Here is a 16,678-nt window from a genome sequence, read left to right on the forward strand (position 1 = left end):
CCTATCCCTGCATCCCACACTCCTGGGGATGCTGCGAGGAGCCCGAGGGTGGGCAGAGCCCCCTGTGCCCGCCGGGGCTCCATGAATTGGGGATGAGGCGGGGGCAGGAGCCGGGCCGTGCTGTTGGTTTAAGGATTTGCCACGCTCCGGTGGCTCCGAGCGCGCCGGGTCCCCGGCGGGGCCGCACAAAAGGCGCTTTCAGGGCCCTGCTCAGAGTGGTCCCCTCCCCTGCCCTGCCCGGCCACGGAGCAACACGAACCTTTTATCCCCCCCTCGAGTTTCCCCCGAAAAGCAGAAAAGAATCCCCTCCGCAGAGATTAAAAAAAAAACCAAAAGGACCCTAAAAAATGAGGGTTGGAAATGATTCCCCCATGGGAATGGAGAGTGGTCAATGCACGAGGTGGGGCAGAAGTAGAGTCCCAACCTTCCCTGAAGCATCCTGGGGATGGGACTGTCACCCCCTAAAATATCCCATTTACAGCAGGTAACAGGTGAAAAATTAATTTGACAGCAAGACCCACTCGTGCAACAAGTTGTGCCCAGCCTCACACCCCTCTCCGAGGCATTCCCAAAGATTCTCTTCTTTTTTTTTAATATAAATTCCTGGGGGGAATGAACCAGAAAACCCTGTATTCAGCCCAATTATCCCCCCTGGCCGCAATCTGTGATCTCTGGGACAATTAAAAGCGCTTAATCCCGCCTGAAAAGCAAACAAGGTCGGGAGCGCGGCGTCTTCCTGCTTTCCCCTCGCCCGCCGCCGGGGTCTCGCTCCCCAGCTGCAATATAAATATGCAATTAAAAAATCGCCGCTAATTGCTTCGCCCAAGGGGGAGTTCCCACCAGGGAAACAAAAAAAAAAAAAAAAAAAAAGGCCCGGGGAAAGGGATGTTTTAAAAAAAAATAAAAAATTAAGAAGGGGTAAATGAGTAAAAAGTGTTTTTTTTAGTTTGGTAATTAAACAGTGATGCAGCTTTAGGGAGAAATTGTGGTGGTGTCTCAGGGTTTGCACCCTGGGGTGGGTTTTTTTTTTGGGGGGGATGCTCTTTTTTGGGAGGGGATGGGGTTAATCCCTGGCTCTCCTCTCTCGCTCCAGCGCTAACAACCCCTGGCAGCTCTCGGGCTCGTTAGTCCTCCCGAAAAGCAATTAGAGAGGTTGGAAAATGAGGGCAGCCACTGCCCTGTGACAGGGCAGGGATGGGGGCTGGGGGGGTCATACAAACCTTGGGGCTGGTTTGGGGCTGGGCAGAGATCCCACAGTGGGGTTTATTACACTGGCTGAGCAGAGCTGGGTAAGGCTCCAGAGTGAACAACCCACCTCAGCCTCCCCTTTGTGTCCCCCAGGGCTTTATTGAACCTTCAAAACCTAAAACAGGTGGTTGGACACCTTGGCAGTGTTCAGGTGCTGCTGCCAGAGACCAGCCAGGAGGAAGAGAGAGATAAAGAGGAGGAGGAGGAGGTGGAGGAAGAGGCAGAGAAGGGGTGTGAGGGCTCAGGTCCCGGGCAGCCAAACTTTCTGGGTGCTGACGATGTCGCTGAGCCTGGCCTTGATCTTCAGGAAATGCCTCTTGAACTCCAGCCCATCGCCCTGCGTGGGGAGAGACAGGGGTTTACATCCCCCTACACCCACCTGCACCTTTCCATCCCCTGGCACCCACCTCCCATGGTCACCCCCACCCTGCACCATCCTGCACCCACTTTACGTGGTCCTTCCCCACCACCCACCCTGACCCCACACACACCTTGGAGAGGCGAAAATCCACCAAAATCTTGCTCTCCATCTCCACCAGGTTCACCTTGAAGATGAGTTTGTTGTTCCTCCTGTCTGTGGTCGAGATGGTGACCTGCAAAGGAGGGGTGGGTAGGGTATGACACAAATTATTCCCTGATGACCCAGCACGGCCCCAATTTAGGACGGGGTACTTAGGATTTAGACGTGGGATGTAGGATGGGGTATTCAGGATTTAGACACAGGATGCAGCAGAGGATTTAGGATGCAGATGGGGTTATAGGATTTAGGACACAGCCCCAATTCCACCCCCTGGCCCCCACCTGGTTGGTGCAGCTCATCTTCCAGCCGTATCCCATCTTCTCACACACCTCCTTCAGCGTGCGGTAGGAGCCGTCGGCGTCCAGCTTGGTGAAGAACCGCGTCATCCGCTTCACCAGCCGCTGCCACGGGCTCTGCAGCCCCCCAGAAAAACATTCCAAAGATCATAAATCCCGCCAGAAAAGTCCTCAATCCCACCAGGTTCCAGCCCCAGCTCTGACAAATCCTGGCCTTCGGTGAGGAAATGTTGGAAAGCTGCACCCCCTGATGGCATGAGCTGACAATGGCATCGCAAACACCAGAAATGCTGCACAAACACCTCCCAAACAGGGCAAAGTCAGCCCCAGGATCATAAAAATGCTCTTTATGACAAATTTATGACGCAAAGCTGCACCCCAATGGTGTAAAGATGGACTCCAATGTTGTAAATTGGATGTGAATTTGCCTCCCAAGTGCTGCAGAGCTGTACACTGGAACTGGAGAGTTTTATTGCTCAAAATAATGTAAAATTGTGCCCCAAATACCACAAGGTTGCACCTCGAGATGACAAACCTTGCCCAGCTGCACCCCAATGCTGCCAAGCTGCTCCCTGATGCAAAGCTGCTCCCCAAACACCCCAGAGCAGCCTCCAAACACTGCACAAAGCACATCCTGATGCCATAAATGATGCACATTTGCACCCCAAATCTTGGGAGGTGGCACCCCCGAGTGATAATACTCACAGCTGCATCCCAGCCTTGTCAAGTTGCTCCTTGATATTCCATATACAGCAAAGATGCTTTTTAATGTGGTATTTACGATGTAAAATTGCACCCCAATATTTTACACAGCACAATGCTGCACCCCAGTGCTGTAAACCAGATGTCAAACTGCCCTTCAAGTCCCTGGTAAAGTGACAAACTGACACTAAAAGTATGGGAAATTTGCACCCCAAATCCTGCACCTCACACCCTCAGGTGGTGAATACTGGGGCTACAGCCCCAACACTTGCTCCCTGGTATTATAAATACAACAAAAGTTGTTTCTTAATCTTACATATCTAAAGCAAAGCTGCACCCCAGTAGTATACAAAGTGCAACACTGGATCCTGATGTTGTAAACTGGATGAGACTCTGCCCCCCAAAATGCTGCAGAGCTGCACCCCAAGATGATAAACCTCATCCAGCCACACCCCAAACATGGCCAAGCTGCTCCCTGATGTTATAAATATGGCAAAGTTGCTCCTCATTGTCATATATATGATGCAAATTGCACCCCAATTTTTACAGAATAACTCTGGACCCAAGTGTTGTAAATTGGATGTGAAGCTGTGCCCCAAACACCTCAAGGCCGTGGCAAAGTGTCACCCTGATACTAAAAATACTGAAAAGCTGTGCCCCAAATCCTGCAAAATTGCACCTGAGGCGATAAATGACAAAAAGTTACATCTCCAATATTGCCAAGCTGCTCCCTGATGTTCCCCATCAGGCAAAGCTGCACCCCAAACACCCCAGAGCAGCCCCCAACCGTTGCAAGGTGCACCCTGACACCACCCACGGTGCCGAGCTGCGCCCCGAACGCCGCGAGGCGAAATCCCCGAGAGGATCGACCTCGCCCAGCCGCATCCCAAGGCAGCATCCCGACATCCCAAGCGGTGCCAGGTGCCCCCCTGCAGCCCCCTGACCTGGGAGGAGCCTGGGGTGCCCAGGAGTTGGCTGTTGACCAGCATGTGCTCGGGGCAGGCGGGCTGTGAGAAGCTGAAGCCCTGCACCAGCTGGTCGATGCTCCCCGTGCCACTCTCCCAAGGCATCCCGCCCGTGCCGGGCTCCGGCTGAGACGTGGAATAGCTTGCCTTGTCCTCACTGCAAGGCAAGGGGGGACACAAAGGGTTAGGAGCTCTGGAGAGAGCCCAGATGTGGGAATTTGCACGGGATTTTGCAGGATCTGGCACCATCACAGGGGTGGTGCGGGGGGTTTCTGGCCAATCACCTCCCGGAGAAAATGCCGGGGAAAAAGCCCGAGGAGTGGGAGGAATTTGCAAAGCCGTGTGGAGGGAAGCAGAGGCTCACCCCAGTGCTCCCTTCACCGGTGAGAAGTCTGTGTCAGATCGGATGTGCTTGGAGAAGCCTCCAGGGGAGTCGGTGACCCCCCCCGAGGAGAGCCGAGCCCGCTTGACATCTGCAAAGGGACAGGACACGCAGTGACCCCCAAATCCGGGGACATGAGCACACTCTCCCACAGCCCCTTACCCTTTTTGAGGGGTCTGCAGTACCACCGGTCCTTCTGGATGTCAGGGATGGTGATCCTGGCTGTGGGGCTCTCTGTGAGGATCTTGTGCAGCAGGGCTGGGGGAGACGAGGGGGTGGAATACAATATGGTGTGTATATTTGTATATATATATATGTATATGTATATGTATATGTATATACTTAGGGAGCTGCTGGGTGAAGGATGCTTACCCAAGGGAGCCGAATCAATCTTCTTCCAAGGTGGGAGGTAGGTTTTCTTCTCCTTCCAGTCACTGTACTCCTGGCAGCTGTCGCTGGGCTGGTCCCAGGGCAGCTCTGGGGGAGATCCCACTGCTGTCACCCCCAGTGCCACAGGCCCCTGGGCACACATGTGGCACTGTGGGGACATGGTGACCCCACCCTGCCACGGATCCTGTGTGCTCCCCACACATCTCATACCTCCCCATGCATCCCAAACCTCCCTGAGCTTCCCATGTTTACTCACACACATTCCACACCTCTCTATGCATCCCAAACTGCTCCTATGCATCCCATACCTACTCCGTCTCTCATATATCCCCCTTACACTCACATACATTCCTCTTCTGCAGCCCTCAATTCCTTCCATACATCCCTATAGATATTCCAAACATCCCTTTCCATGTAGTTCACATCTGCCTCATGGATCCCACACCTTCCATCTTCATACATCCCTCCTCCTGTGCACTTCATACATTCCTCCCATCTCATGTGTGCTCCTTCCCCATCCCATACATCCCCTGGTGCATTCCACACTTCCCCTCACACATTTCATCCGTGCACCCCTTCTGCATTCCACACACACACCCCTGTGCATTCCACAGACACTCCCCCATGTCCTCTGTGCCCCTCCTGCATTCCCCCCACACCCCCTGAACACGTCACACACATTCCAGACATTCCTAGAGGCATTCCCATGTTCCCACCTCCACTGGCCATATGTCACTCACTGTGAATTCCATCCATCCCAACATTCCCACCTCCAGCCAGCACGGCCATGAGCACATCACCCACTGTGAATTCCATGAATCCCAACACTGCCACCTCCAGCCAGCACGGCCATCAGCACCAGGTCACCCTCTGTGAATTCCATGAATCCCAAAATTCCCACTACCAGCCAGCATGGCCATGAGGACCAGGTCACTCTCTGTGAATTCCATGAATTTCAACATTCCCATCTCTGGCCAGCATGGCCATGAGCACATCAACCTCTGTGAATTCCATGAATCCCAGTATTCCCACCTCCGGCCAGCACAGCCATGAGCACATCAACCTCTGTGAACTCCATCCATCCCAACAATCCCACCTCCAACCAGCATCGCCATCAGCACATCACCCTTTGTGAATTCCATGAATCCCAATACATCAGCACATCACCCCCAGTGAATCCCATGACCCCACCTCCAGCCAGCATGGCCGTGAGCACATCACTCCCTATGAATTCCATAATTCCACGACTCCCACCTCCAGCCAGCATGGCCGTGAGCACATCACCCCGTGTGAATTCCATAATTCCATGAGCCCACCTCCGGCCAGCATGGCCGTGAGCACCACGCCGCAGGCCCAGACGTCGACGGGCTCGGCGCGGAACTCGGGGCGCCGCAGGAGCTCGGGGGCCACGTAGGGGAGGGTCCCGCACATCTTGTTCAGCAGCCGCTCCCGCCCGTTGTGCCTGAACACCGTGGCCAGCCCGAAATCCGAGATCTTCAGGTTGTCTGAACCCAAAAAACCCCAAAAAACCAAGTTAAAATTTTAAATCTAAAGTTAAAACTTTAAATCAAAAGTTAAAACTTTAAATCGAAAGTCAAAACTTTAAATCGAAAGTTAAAACTAACCCACCCTCCCCCCCAACAAAATTAATTTAAAATGCAAATTAAATTTCTATTTAAATCAAAACCTAAGTAAAGATTTTAATTACAGATTCAAGCCTATAGTTTCTGGTTAAAAATATGGATTGAAAAAAGGTTTAAAATAAAAATGCAAGTTAAGGTTTTAAAGTTCTAAGTTTGAAAGTTGAGCTTAAAATATAAGTAGAACTGAAAGAAGAAATTAAAATTAAAATGCAGATCCAAATAGAAGTGTAAATTAGGAAATGAAGCTAAAAAATTGTAAAAACTTCGAATTAAAAATGCACAGTAAAATTTAAATTCAGAATAAAATTAAACCCTCGCATTAAAAATTCAAATGCAAACCATAAGGCTTCAAACTAAAACTTTAAATTAAACACTTTATATGAAAAATATAAATTAAGAAATGAAAACTTAGTGGGGGTCAGGGAGGGACACGCCTGCCCCCACCTCGCTCATCCAGCAGGAGGTTCTCTGGCTTCAGGTCACGGTGGGTGATGCCCATGCTGTGCAGATACACCTGCAGGGGAGGGGAAGGGTCAGTGATTTGGGGGAATCACGGGAAGGGTCAGTGCCGTAGAGGGATCACAGGAAGGGTCAGAGGGTCAGTGCTGTGGGGGAATCATGGAAAGGGTCAGCACTGTGTGGGAATCACAGGAAAAGTCAGAGGGTCAGCGCCGTGGGGGAATCACGGGAAGGGTCAGTGCCATGGGAGGATCACAGGAAGGATCAGAGGGTCAGTGCTGTGGGGGAATCATGGAAAGGGTCAGCACTGTGTGGGAATCACAGGAAAAGTCAGAGGGTCAGCGCCGTGGGGGAATCACGGGAAGGGTCAGTGCCATGGGAGGATCACAGGAAGGATCAGAGGGTCAGTGCTGCGGGGGAATCATGAGAAGGGTCAGCACTGTGTGGGAATCACAGGAAGGGTCAGTGCTGTGGGGGAAGCAAGGGAAGGGTCAGTGCCATGGGGGAATCACAGGAAGGGTCAGTGCCATGGGGGAATCACAGGAAGGTCAGAGGGTCAGCGCCGTGCAGGAATCACCAGTGGCACCAGCAGCATCGCCGCCCCCAGCACTGCCACTGCCCACTGCCCACTGCCCACTCACCACCCCAGCAATCAGCTGCTGGAAGAACCTCTGTGCCTCTGGCTCTGGCATGCCAACATCTGGCTCTGCACGTGGGGAAGGAGAAGAGCAATGCTCAGCTGTGTGGGGATGACAATTTAGGATGCCCCATTGCCCCTCCATCCCCGGGCACCCCTGTTCCTCACCGATGCGGTCGAAGAGCTCCCCACCCCTGCAGTACTCCAGGAACAGGTACTGCGTGGCCCCCTCCCGCCGGTGCCCGTAGAAACGGACGACGTTTTCGTGGCTCAGCATCTTGTTGATGCAGATTTCCTTCTTGATGTTCTCCGGGCACTCGGCCGCCCGCTTCATGTCCACGATTTTCACGGCCACGGCCTCCTCGGTGCGGCGGTTCACGGCCAGCTGCACCCTGGGGTCAGTGGGGCATGGTGGGCATGGAACGGGCAGGGGATGGGCATGGGGATGGGCAGGGAATGGGCATGGAGATGGGCAGGGAATGGGCATGGGGATGCTTTCCCCAGAGACAGGCAGCAGGCAAAGAATGGAGAGAAAGTGCTGCCTCTGGAGATGGGCAGCAGGCAGGGAATGGGCAGAGGAATGGGCATGGGGATGCTTCCCACAGACACAGGCAGGGAATGGGTAGAAAATGCTGCCACTGGAGACAGGCAGCAGGCAGAGAATGGGCAGAGGAATGGGCAGGGAATGGTCAGGGAATGGGCATGGGAGTGCTTTCCCCAGAGACAGGCAGCAGGCAGGGAATAGGCAGGGAATGGGCAGGGAATGGGCAGGGAATGTTTCCCCCAAACAGGCAGCAGGAAGGGAATGAGGAGATGCTGCCTCTGGAGATGGGCAGCAGGCAGGGAATATTGCCACTTAGAGGCAAGGAGCGGGCAGGGAATGGTCAGCAAATGCTGCCCCTGGAGACTGAGAGCGGGCAGAAACAGGGAGAGAATGCGGGCACAGGCAGGCACACGATGGGCACGCAGGGGGGGCACACCGGGTGGGCAAGGGGAGGTGAGGGGCAGGCAGGGGGCACATAAGGGCAACCAGAGGCACATAAGGGCAAGCAACAGCCCTGCATCAGGGGCACGGACGGGGATGGGCGAGCAGCGGGCACACAAAGGACGGGCAGCGACCGTGGAGTGGGCAAACAGTGGGCACACGATGGGCGAGCAGCGCGGACTGGACAAGCTGGGGGCACACATATGGCATGGGATGATGGGCAAACAGCGGGCACGCAGGGGCCGTGCAGGACCACGCAGGGACAAGCAGTGGATGTGGAAGTGGGGCAGGGGGAAGGGGCAGGGCACGGGCCTGGGTCGCGCACGGGGCAGGGAAGGGGCGTGCAAGGGGCGGGCCCGGCCGGCAGCAACCCCGCCTCCCCCGATCCCGCCGCACTCACTCCCCGTAGGCGCCTTCGCCCAGCGTTTGCACCAGGTCCCAGTCCTCCACGAAGGGCACCGCCATCCCCGGGCCCGGGCCCGCTGCGGGCCGCGCTCGCCCCCCGCTCCCGGCAGCGCCCCGGCCACGCCGCCTTTTCCCGCCAGAGCCGCGAGCCCCGCCCCCCCTGCGCGCGCACGAACCAGGCCACGCCCCCACCTGAATCCCGCGCCAGGCCACGCCCCCTCCCCGCCTCTATTTCCATTCAAATTTATTAAAAGCAGATTAACGGCCTCAACGCCCCCTCGGACAGAATTAGGGGAAAACCCCACCAAATTTATTTATTTGTATTCTTCACAATTCCTGGTCGATCAGCCCCGGTGAGAGCCGCGGTTCCTGATTTGGCGGCGGCTCCCGTGTGTGTGTGTATATAAAAATCACTCCTGGCAGGATGGGGCGGGCAGGGTCCTCCCGCCGCTGCCTGCGCTTACAAACGGTATAAAACAAACCCGAAACAGCCCCCTGGAAACCCCACCAAACCCCCAAATCTCTGCTGCACAGGCCAAGGCTGGGTCAGTGCGGTGTCAGCACGGCCGGCGTTGGCTCCTCTACGTCCTCGACAACCCGCGGTTGTCCAAATCTTTCACCTGGGCAGCAAAATAAAGTTCATTAGGCAGAATTCCATGTGTTTTTTTTTTTTTTTTTTTTTTTTTTTCCCCAAACTGGGCGAGTCTGGGCTCTGTTCTGGTGCCATACCTTGTATATTCGGACCAGCCAGTGCTCTGTGGTGTACGCCTCCTCCAGCACATCCAGCTCAAAGTCCTTGTTGCCGATTTCGGCGTTCCTCACGCGGTCGTAGCCCGGCGGTCGCTCTAGGAGAGGGCAAAGGACAGGCAGTGCTGCTGCTGCATGGCACCCCAGAGGTGTCAGGGCACAGTGGGGTCCCCTAGAAGCAATGCCACAGCCTGGGGGTGACTCAGGGACTCACTGGCCTCAGTGTAGACCTGGCCGAAGCGGTAGTAGCACATCTTGTACATGAGGCAGTTGAGCAGCACCGGGGAGCCCTCGCGGTCCACACGGAACTCCCCGGTGGGGGTGTAGTAGTCGTGCTCCTTGATGTGGCGCCCCGTGTCCGTGCTGCCCCCGATCCGCACCATCCACAGGAACTTGTTGATGTCTGGAAGGCAGAGAGTTGGGGGAGGCAAAGAATGAGGGGTTGAGTTTGATTTGGGGGACAAAGAGCAAGGGGCTGAATTGGGGTGAAAGAACAAGAAGTTGGGATGAGGTAAAAGGAGGAGTCAAGTTGAGCTGGGGGGCCAGGAGAGAGGGTTGAGGTGATGTCAGCAAGGTTGAGTTGAGGGAGAGATCCAAAGAGGAGCATTCCAGCCCTGTTTTCACTCCACAGCCCCAGCTGGAGGCGGGACTCTGCCACCAGCACCCCTGGCTGGGTCTGCCCTGGCTCACAGCGGGATCTTACCGTCCGATGAGTACCCGGTGAGGCCCCCAAAGATGACCAGCACGTAGCTGACGTCCAGCTCCCTCATGATCTCATAGGCTTTCTCCTCTGTCGATGCCATGGCCTGGGGCAGACGTGGTGTCAGCCAGTGCTGATGTGGTGCCCAGAAAGGCTGGCCAAGGCGGGGGGGAGGGAGGGACTCACCTGTCCGACGCGTGAGATGTGTGTGTTGTTCCAGGTGTTGTTGTCCACCAGGATGGTCCGGTTGGCCATGGCAGTGATCTGGTACCCGTAATCCCACCAGGACATCACCTTGGCATCCTGCACCAAACACCAGCCATCAATCAGTGCCTCAGTGGGCAATGCTGGGTGCACAAGGCCCCAGCTCCCCGTACCTCTGGCGTGTTGTGCCTCAGCCAGTAATAAGCTTCTCGGAAGTCATCGAAGATGATCCTGCTGCCATCCCCACCACGGGCAGAGAGGACAATGGAGGGGGAGGAATAGGCCTCGCTGGTCACCCAGGTGGAGTGGAAGGTGTAGGTGATCAGGAAGAAAGCCATGACCAGGATCATGCCACTGGCAACCTGTGGGAATGACCTCGTGTCTCAGCACTGGAGGGACGGGGCCATCAGCCCCCCACACCCAGCCCACCAGGACCAGGGGTCTTCCTGAGCCAGCCTGGTGCTCACCTCGTTTTTAATGGGGTAGGTGGAGTCTTGCTGCTTTTTGCTCTTCTTGTCTGGCCGGCTGATATCCAGGTTCTTCATGTAGGTGGACAAGACCTGAGAGACCCCGATGCCAGACAGGATGCACATCACCGGAGCCAGCACCAGCATGAGACGTACCTATGGCAACAGCAGAGCTGTCTGAGAAGGAATCCAGCAGAAATCCAAGAGAAGAAAGAATTGGGATGCCATTCCTAATCCAGCACCTCAATTTCAGTGGATGTATCAGCTTTGGGATAAACATGTGGCTGTTTTTTTATGTGGGGAGCTGCCATCCCTGAGGGAAATACCCTGGAGTGCTCAAAATTGGCCCACACGGGACACTGAGGTCACTCCAGCAATCTTAGGTGGAAGCAAGGATTGGTAGCTGCCTCCACACCAGAACTCAACCACATTTAGTGTTCAGGGTGCCACAGGAAGAGAGGAAATGGGCTCATCAGCAATTGTCACCAGCCCCTGCTTGAAAACCCACAGATTTTGTTTGAGACTGCACTGGGAGCTTGGCTCTGGGATTCCAGGAACACTGACCAGGCAGTGCTGGCCACAGGGACATGAGTAACACCCAAACCACTGGGTTTTGCAACATCACCTTCCCTCACTGCAGAGAAAGGGCAAAACAAAACCACATTTATGGCAGGGAGGAAAGCCCTCAGGGCAAAAGAATCATCACTAAGGTTCAGAGGCAGTGCTGGTGCCCACAGCCCTCACCATGACAGCTGAGAAGTACATGCTGGTCACACCATACATGATGATGAAGATACGGGCATCCGAGAGGTTGCTGAAGCAGTAGTAGAGACCAACTGTGAGGGAGGAGAAAAAAGGTCAGGTTCAGCTCAGAGATGAAATAAAACCAGGCACTGAGAGACAGAAGGACACAGCATGCCCCAGAAGATTTGGACCAGCAGGAAAACCCTCTGGTGACTGACTCAAGGTCTGGAGACTCACCTGGGAACATGAAAACCAGGAGCTGCAGGTCAAAGTAGTAGGAGGACCAAGTGGTGGGCTGGTGCTCAGAGACAGAGGCGATGATGGGGATGTTGTTCTTGGCATAGGAAGGGTCCAGCAGGGAATAGAAACGCCCAGTCCATGGGGAGATTTTCCCTAGGAAAGTGGGGAAAACAAATCCTCTTTGGATCCAGCAAAGTAATGGGCAATGTTGACATGCACTCTCCCAGGGAAGCACATGTGAGGCTGAATGGGTGATCCCAGACCCCATTTAAAATTTCTATTACTCAAACCTGCCATTTTAGAAAGACAATGCAATTTCACTCTAAAAAAATCCTCCTTGCCCAACCTCTTTTTTTAGCATCTCTTTGCTACTACAGAGCAACAATCAGTATCTGCAGCACCAGCCTGGTGTCCCCAGAGTCTCTGCCCCTCCTATCTTAAATATTCCTTCCTAATGCACAAATTTGGGCAGGTCTCAACATCCCCCTTTGAGGGGAACTCAGTAAAGAGTCAGGGTGGACAAATTCCTTGCCTTTGGAAGCAGGGAAAGAGGGTGAAACATCCTTGTAATGGCCACAGCCTGGGGGTACCTGTGAGCATCAGCACGGCCCCAACGGAGAGGAGGACGAAGCCAACCAGGGAAATGACACTCCTGAAGAGGATTTCAAACTGCTGTGGGTTCAGCTTGCTCCGGAGGTAGTCCACAAAGGCATGGATCTGGCACAGGCCAAAGACTCCAAGGGCAGCCATGTGCTCCGAGGAGAGGACAGGCTGGAGTGGGCAGAGCGTGGTCAGATATGGAGGTGAACAGGAGCCACTAATGGCTTTTCACACAAATCACTGCTCGGCACAGTCTGTGCCAGTCACAGGAAAATGTTCAAATGTTCCCTCCCTGTGATTGGCACAGCTGGCACGAGTCCTTTTCCTACATCTGCTTTGATTCTGATAAGAATCCATATGGAAAATTAACCAGATTCTCTTGAAAACATGAGCCTGGCAGGCCTGTTTCCTGCCATACCAAAACATACATGGCATGAGTGCTTCCTTCACCAAAACTAAAGACATTTTAAAAGACAACTGATGCTGGGAACGTTATTAGGACCTTTGAAAGTCATCCAGCACAGCCAAAGGCTCATTTTGCCAAAGGTGGCAAGGAATCAGCACCCACTTACAACCTCAGTGATGACAACAAGAAGTAAAACCAGGTGCCAGTGCTCTGCTGCTCTGTTACAACCCATCCCCAAGTCTGCAAACCCTCCTGGTGCCCACCTGGAAGCCAACAAAGGAGATCTGCATGGAGAGGATGGTTCCCAAGCAGTAGACTGTGCAGTAGGCCACGTAGATCCTGTGGGAGAAGCGCCCGGTGAGCATCAGCACCAGGACGTGCAGGGGGATGAGGTTGATCAGGAAGACGTAGCCACCCCACGAGGAAACCTGCCAGGACACAAACCAGACACAAATTGCAGGACTGAACAGCTGAGGTGAAACACAGAGGTTTATCTTTCCTGGGATCACAGTAACAATACCAGCTGGGATCTGCTCTATCTTGGGGCATCCTCCACACCCCAGCTGCCAGAAACGTGGATTTTTCAATGTTACTAAGAACACCTCACACAAACCCCTCTAAGTTTTTTTTTCCACCTCCACAGAGGTTCCAGCTCTCTGGACACACAGACACAGGAACAGCACACCATGGGGGAACTCCACACCTGGTGAGGGCATCCAGAGGAATCTCAGAGTCAGGTTTACCCCAGAGCTGGGAGAAGGGACACTCACCATGTAGAAATAGGCAAGGGCACACATGGCTGCCCAATAGATGGAGCCAGTTTTGACAGCTTTGATCCACATGTAGTAGGTCAAGAGCATGCAGAATATGGCAATACCTGCAGAAAGACCCAGAGCTGTTAATGTCATCCCTGGGGCACGGCAGAGCACTCAAGCCATTAAAGACAGATTTGTAAATGCTTTTGCTGCTCCATCACACAAGGAAAAGGACAGAGCCTCCTGCAGCATCTTCCAGCACCCAATATCCCTTAAAGGGTCACCAACTCACCTTCATTATCATAGGAGCCAGCGACAGATCGAGAGATGTACCCAGGCACAACAGCGATCATGGCGGCAGCGAGGAGTCCTGCCCCTGCATCCTGGGGAAACCATCAGGGTTTAGGGATTTTATTACTCAAAGGAATAAAAAATGAGCGTGGAAACAAAGTTCTCAAATAGATCTCCCACTTTCTAGAAGGTCAGGGTTTTGAGAAGTGTGGTGATCACCTCCGAACCTCTGACCCAGCTGCTCTCCCAAATGGAAAACAGCTGGAAAAAAACTCAAATGGAAAATCCCCTGGAAAACCCTGCTGGCCCCTGTACCTTGAGCTCTTTGGTGAGGTGGTAAGTCACGATGGTGGTGAAGGAGGAGAAGAGGGGAGCCAGGAACACGCAGACGTTGCGGATGTCGATGGTGATGTGGAAGAAGTGCAGCACGTGGTAAATCGCTGCTGACGTGATCATCAGGCCTGGGGATGGGAATGACACCCTCATCAGGGTGCCCCAAACACTCCCCAGGCAGGATCTGCTGCCCAGGATGCATCCCCAAGCTGCCCTCTGCTCCAGCTGGCACTCCTGGATGCAATTCCCATCCCAATTTTCCCTTCCATCATTTCAGCCTGGCAAAAGCTTTACCTGGGTAAATGGTGCCCCCGATGATCCTGCCCAGGGGGTACCAGGCTCGGTCATCAAACCAGTTGTGGAATTTGTAGAAGCCCTCCTCGGCCAGGAAGCGGGTGGTGCGGTAGTTGAAATACCTGTAAAGGTGTCACAGCACTGTGGGGGCTGCTCCTGTGTGCCCAGTTCCCCTCAACTGCCCCAAAGGAGCTGCAAAGGTCCATTCCTCCTCCCAGTGGGCCTAATAGTGCATTAACAAAGGTGACAGTGTCCCTTTGGAGGGATTCAATCAGCAACGAGCTTGGGACACTGACAAAAACTGTGCCAGGAGCTCTCTCTCCGGCTGTGCCCAGGTCAGGAATAACCACCTCCCAGGAGAAAAGCAATGGCAGGTGAGTCTTGGATCTGGGTTGCAGGAAGAGCCCTGGACACCAAGTCAATTTGGGTGGGGAAGAAGAAAACCAAGCTGTACTAAAACCCTCCACATCCCACATGTCACCAGAGCCTGGCACCACTGCCTGAATTCTGTGCTCCAGGAGAGGAAAAGCCCACCAGGCCCCCAGGAAACGAGAGAACAACACTCACGGGTCAAACTCATGGATGACACTTTCAAATCTCAGGACGGAAAAAAGCCTGGTGGAGAAAGCTGCAAACACAGAGAGAAGGGGCAGAGTGAACACACAGAGCTCACGAGCCACCCTCGGTTTCCCTGCACCAGGAGCCACCCCTGAGGGCACACACTTACACAGGACAGCTGCCATGGACAGGATGAGGAGCTTGAGCAGCGTGTCCTGCTTCTCATAGGAGAGCCGGAGAAAGCCCAGCTTGGTCATTTTCACATCAAATGCAGGGCCTGGGGATCCTTGAGTGCCTGCACACAATCAGGAAGACACCAAAGACCACGTTGTCTTTAAAGCCTTCATGAGCCTTTGGACTTTAAATCCCCCACTCTGGCCCAGCCTTCACCCCTGCCACAAACCCCTCACCTCCTGTGCTGACCTGAGCTGGTCAAATCCTGGCTGGTTTTCCTTCCTTTACTGAGCCCAGAACTTCTCCAGGGCAGAGGACGTGCCTGTTTCTCTGTGCACAGAACAAAACCTCAGTGTAAACTTGAGCAAAACCCCTGCTTTCCCTCTGGATGCTCTCTGCAGTTTAACCATCACCTGCAAACAAGGCACAAAACATAATCCATGGAGAATACAAGAAATGGGTGATTTTTCTCACACACAGGAGATCTGAATGGCTCCTGGTTCCTCCCACTTTGCATTATTTATGTCAAATATATATCTCTCAGTAGTTTGTTAATGCAGACCAGGACAATAAATCAGTTTTGCTCACACCAGATAACGTGGCTGTTTAATTCAAACTCCCTGGGGGGGAGGAGAAAAAGCCACAGAAATCATGGAGCTGCACACCAAGGAAGTGAAACTCCTACTGAACAATCACAGCTTTAACATCTTTCTACTTTGAAAACACTCAGATTTCTTCAAATCGTTTCTTGCCCAACCAGCCAGGAAAACCCTTCCTGCTGCTGTGGGCAGGCTCAGCCCCAGCACGGCTGGGCCGATGTGCAGTTCAGGTCTCTGAGCCACAACATCAGGGAGGACACATTGACACAGGCTGACATTTGAACCCCAAACAACCTGGGCCCGGAAAAGCCTTTCTCTGCCCAAAAGAAGGCACACACTGGCGCACATTGGGCACCGCCAGGTACAGAAACACCGTGTGGCGGTGATTTCCTGGATCCCGCGGGATAATGGAGCACAGTGCAGACGGCTCTGGGCACGGGTGGCACTGCCCTGGGGTGCCCCGAAGTCCTCAGGGAGACGCTTAACCCTGCCAGGAAATCAGAGCACTCCCGACCCCTCGTGCTGCCCTCTGTGCACCCCCAGTCTCCAGCCCCGGGGTCTCGGCCCGCACTGAGGCCTGGGGACTCCTCACCGCCCGGGCTCCCTCTCCCCTCACGCCTGGGCACCCCCCAAGGCCCGGGCGCCCCATGACCCCTCAGCTCCCGCGCTCCGCAGACCCCGCACCCCACACCCCCGGGTACCCCTCCGACCCCCGGCCCGCCCCGAGGACCCGCGGCTCCCCCAGCCCGGCCGGTGCCGGTGCCGGTGCCGTCCCTCACCGCGGCCCCGCCGCCCCGTCCATCCGCCCCGCGCAGCCGCCCTGCCGCCGCCGCCGCCAGCCCGCGCCCCGCCCCTGCCCTCTTCCCATTGGTCTCTGCGCACGCCATTCCAGGCGCGGCCGCGCTCATTGGTCGAAGTGCCGAATATTCAATGG

The 16,678-nt window shown here is 54.5% G+C and overlaps 2 protein-coding genes across 6 annotated transcripts; both read right to left on the reverse strand.

Annotated features, from left to right (window-relative positions):
- Positions 1 to 1,414: 1,414 nt before the first annotated feature.
- Positions 1,415 to 8,692, reverse strand: CHEK1 (checkpoint kinase 1; the record flags this gene model as incomplete). 2 transcript variants are annotated; one of them, XM_083878192.1, is made up of 11 exons in its annotated part: positions 1,415 to 1,585; positions 2,050 to 2,181; positions 3,711 to 3,888; positions 4,096 to 4,204; positions 4,276 to 4,371; positions 4,486 to 4,590; positions 5,820 to 6,008; positions 6,591 to 6,660; positions 7,247 to 7,311; positions 7,411 to 7,634; positions 8,628 to 8,692. In XM_083878192.1, 11 exons carry the CDS (start codon positions 8,690 to 8,692, stop codon positions 1,490 to 1,492), a joined length of 1,329 nt encoding a protein of 442 aa, XP_083734318.1. In that variant the 3' UTR covers positions 1,415 to 1,489. The 2 variants fall into 2 exon arrangements, with proteins under 2 accessions (XP_083734318.1, XP_083734317.1); XM_083878191.1 differs by lacking the exon at positions 8,628 to 8,692 and adding an exon at positions 1,740 to 1,841 and having other exon boundaries at positions 7,411 to 7,601.
- A 221-nt stretch (positions 8,693 to 8,913) lies between these two features.
- On the reverse strand, positions 8,914 to 16,575 carry STT3A (STT3 oligosaccharyltransferase complex catalytic subunit A). Of its 4 annotated transcripts, none has more exons than XM_083878021.1 (19): positions 16,524 to 16,575; positions 15,382 to 15,475; positions 15,141 to 15,266; positions 14,981 to 15,041; positions 14,414 to 14,535; positions 14,102 to 14,247; positions 13,788 to 13,878; positions 13,511 to 13,617; positions 13,004 to 13,168; positions 12,325 to 12,505; positions 11,732 to 11,887; positions 11,495 to 11,586; positions 10,751 to 10,906; positions 10,457 to 10,645; positions 10,266 to 10,382; positions 10,083 to 10,185; positions 9,594 to 9,782; positions 9,362 to 9,477; positions 8,914 to 9,252 (listed from the first exon to the last, which is right to left on the reverse strand). In XM_083878021.1, the coding sequence occupies exons 3-19, from the start codon at positions 15,226 to 15,228 to the stop codon at positions 9,214 to 9,216; spliced, it is 2,118 nt and encodes a 705-aa protein (XP_083734147.1). In that variant the 5' UTR covers positions 15,229 to 15,266; positions 15,382 to 15,475; positions 16,524 to 16,575; the 3' UTR covers positions 8,914 to 9,213. The 4 variants fall into 4 exon arrangements, with proteins under 4 accessions (XP_083734147.1, XP_083734148.1, XP_083734146.1 ...); XM_083878022.1 differs by having other exon boundaries at positions 15,395 to 15,558; XM_083878020.1 differs by having other exon boundaries at positions 15,382 to 15,558.
- Positions 16,576 to 16,678: the final 103 nt, after the last annotated feature.

This window comes from Zosterops lateralis (genome assembly GCF_965231275.1).
Source record: "Zosterops lateralis genome assembly, chromosome: 25".
In the NCBI taxonomy this organism is placed as follows: Eukaryota; Metazoa; Chordata; class Aves; order Passeriformes; family Zosteropidae; genus Zosterops; species Zosterops lateralis.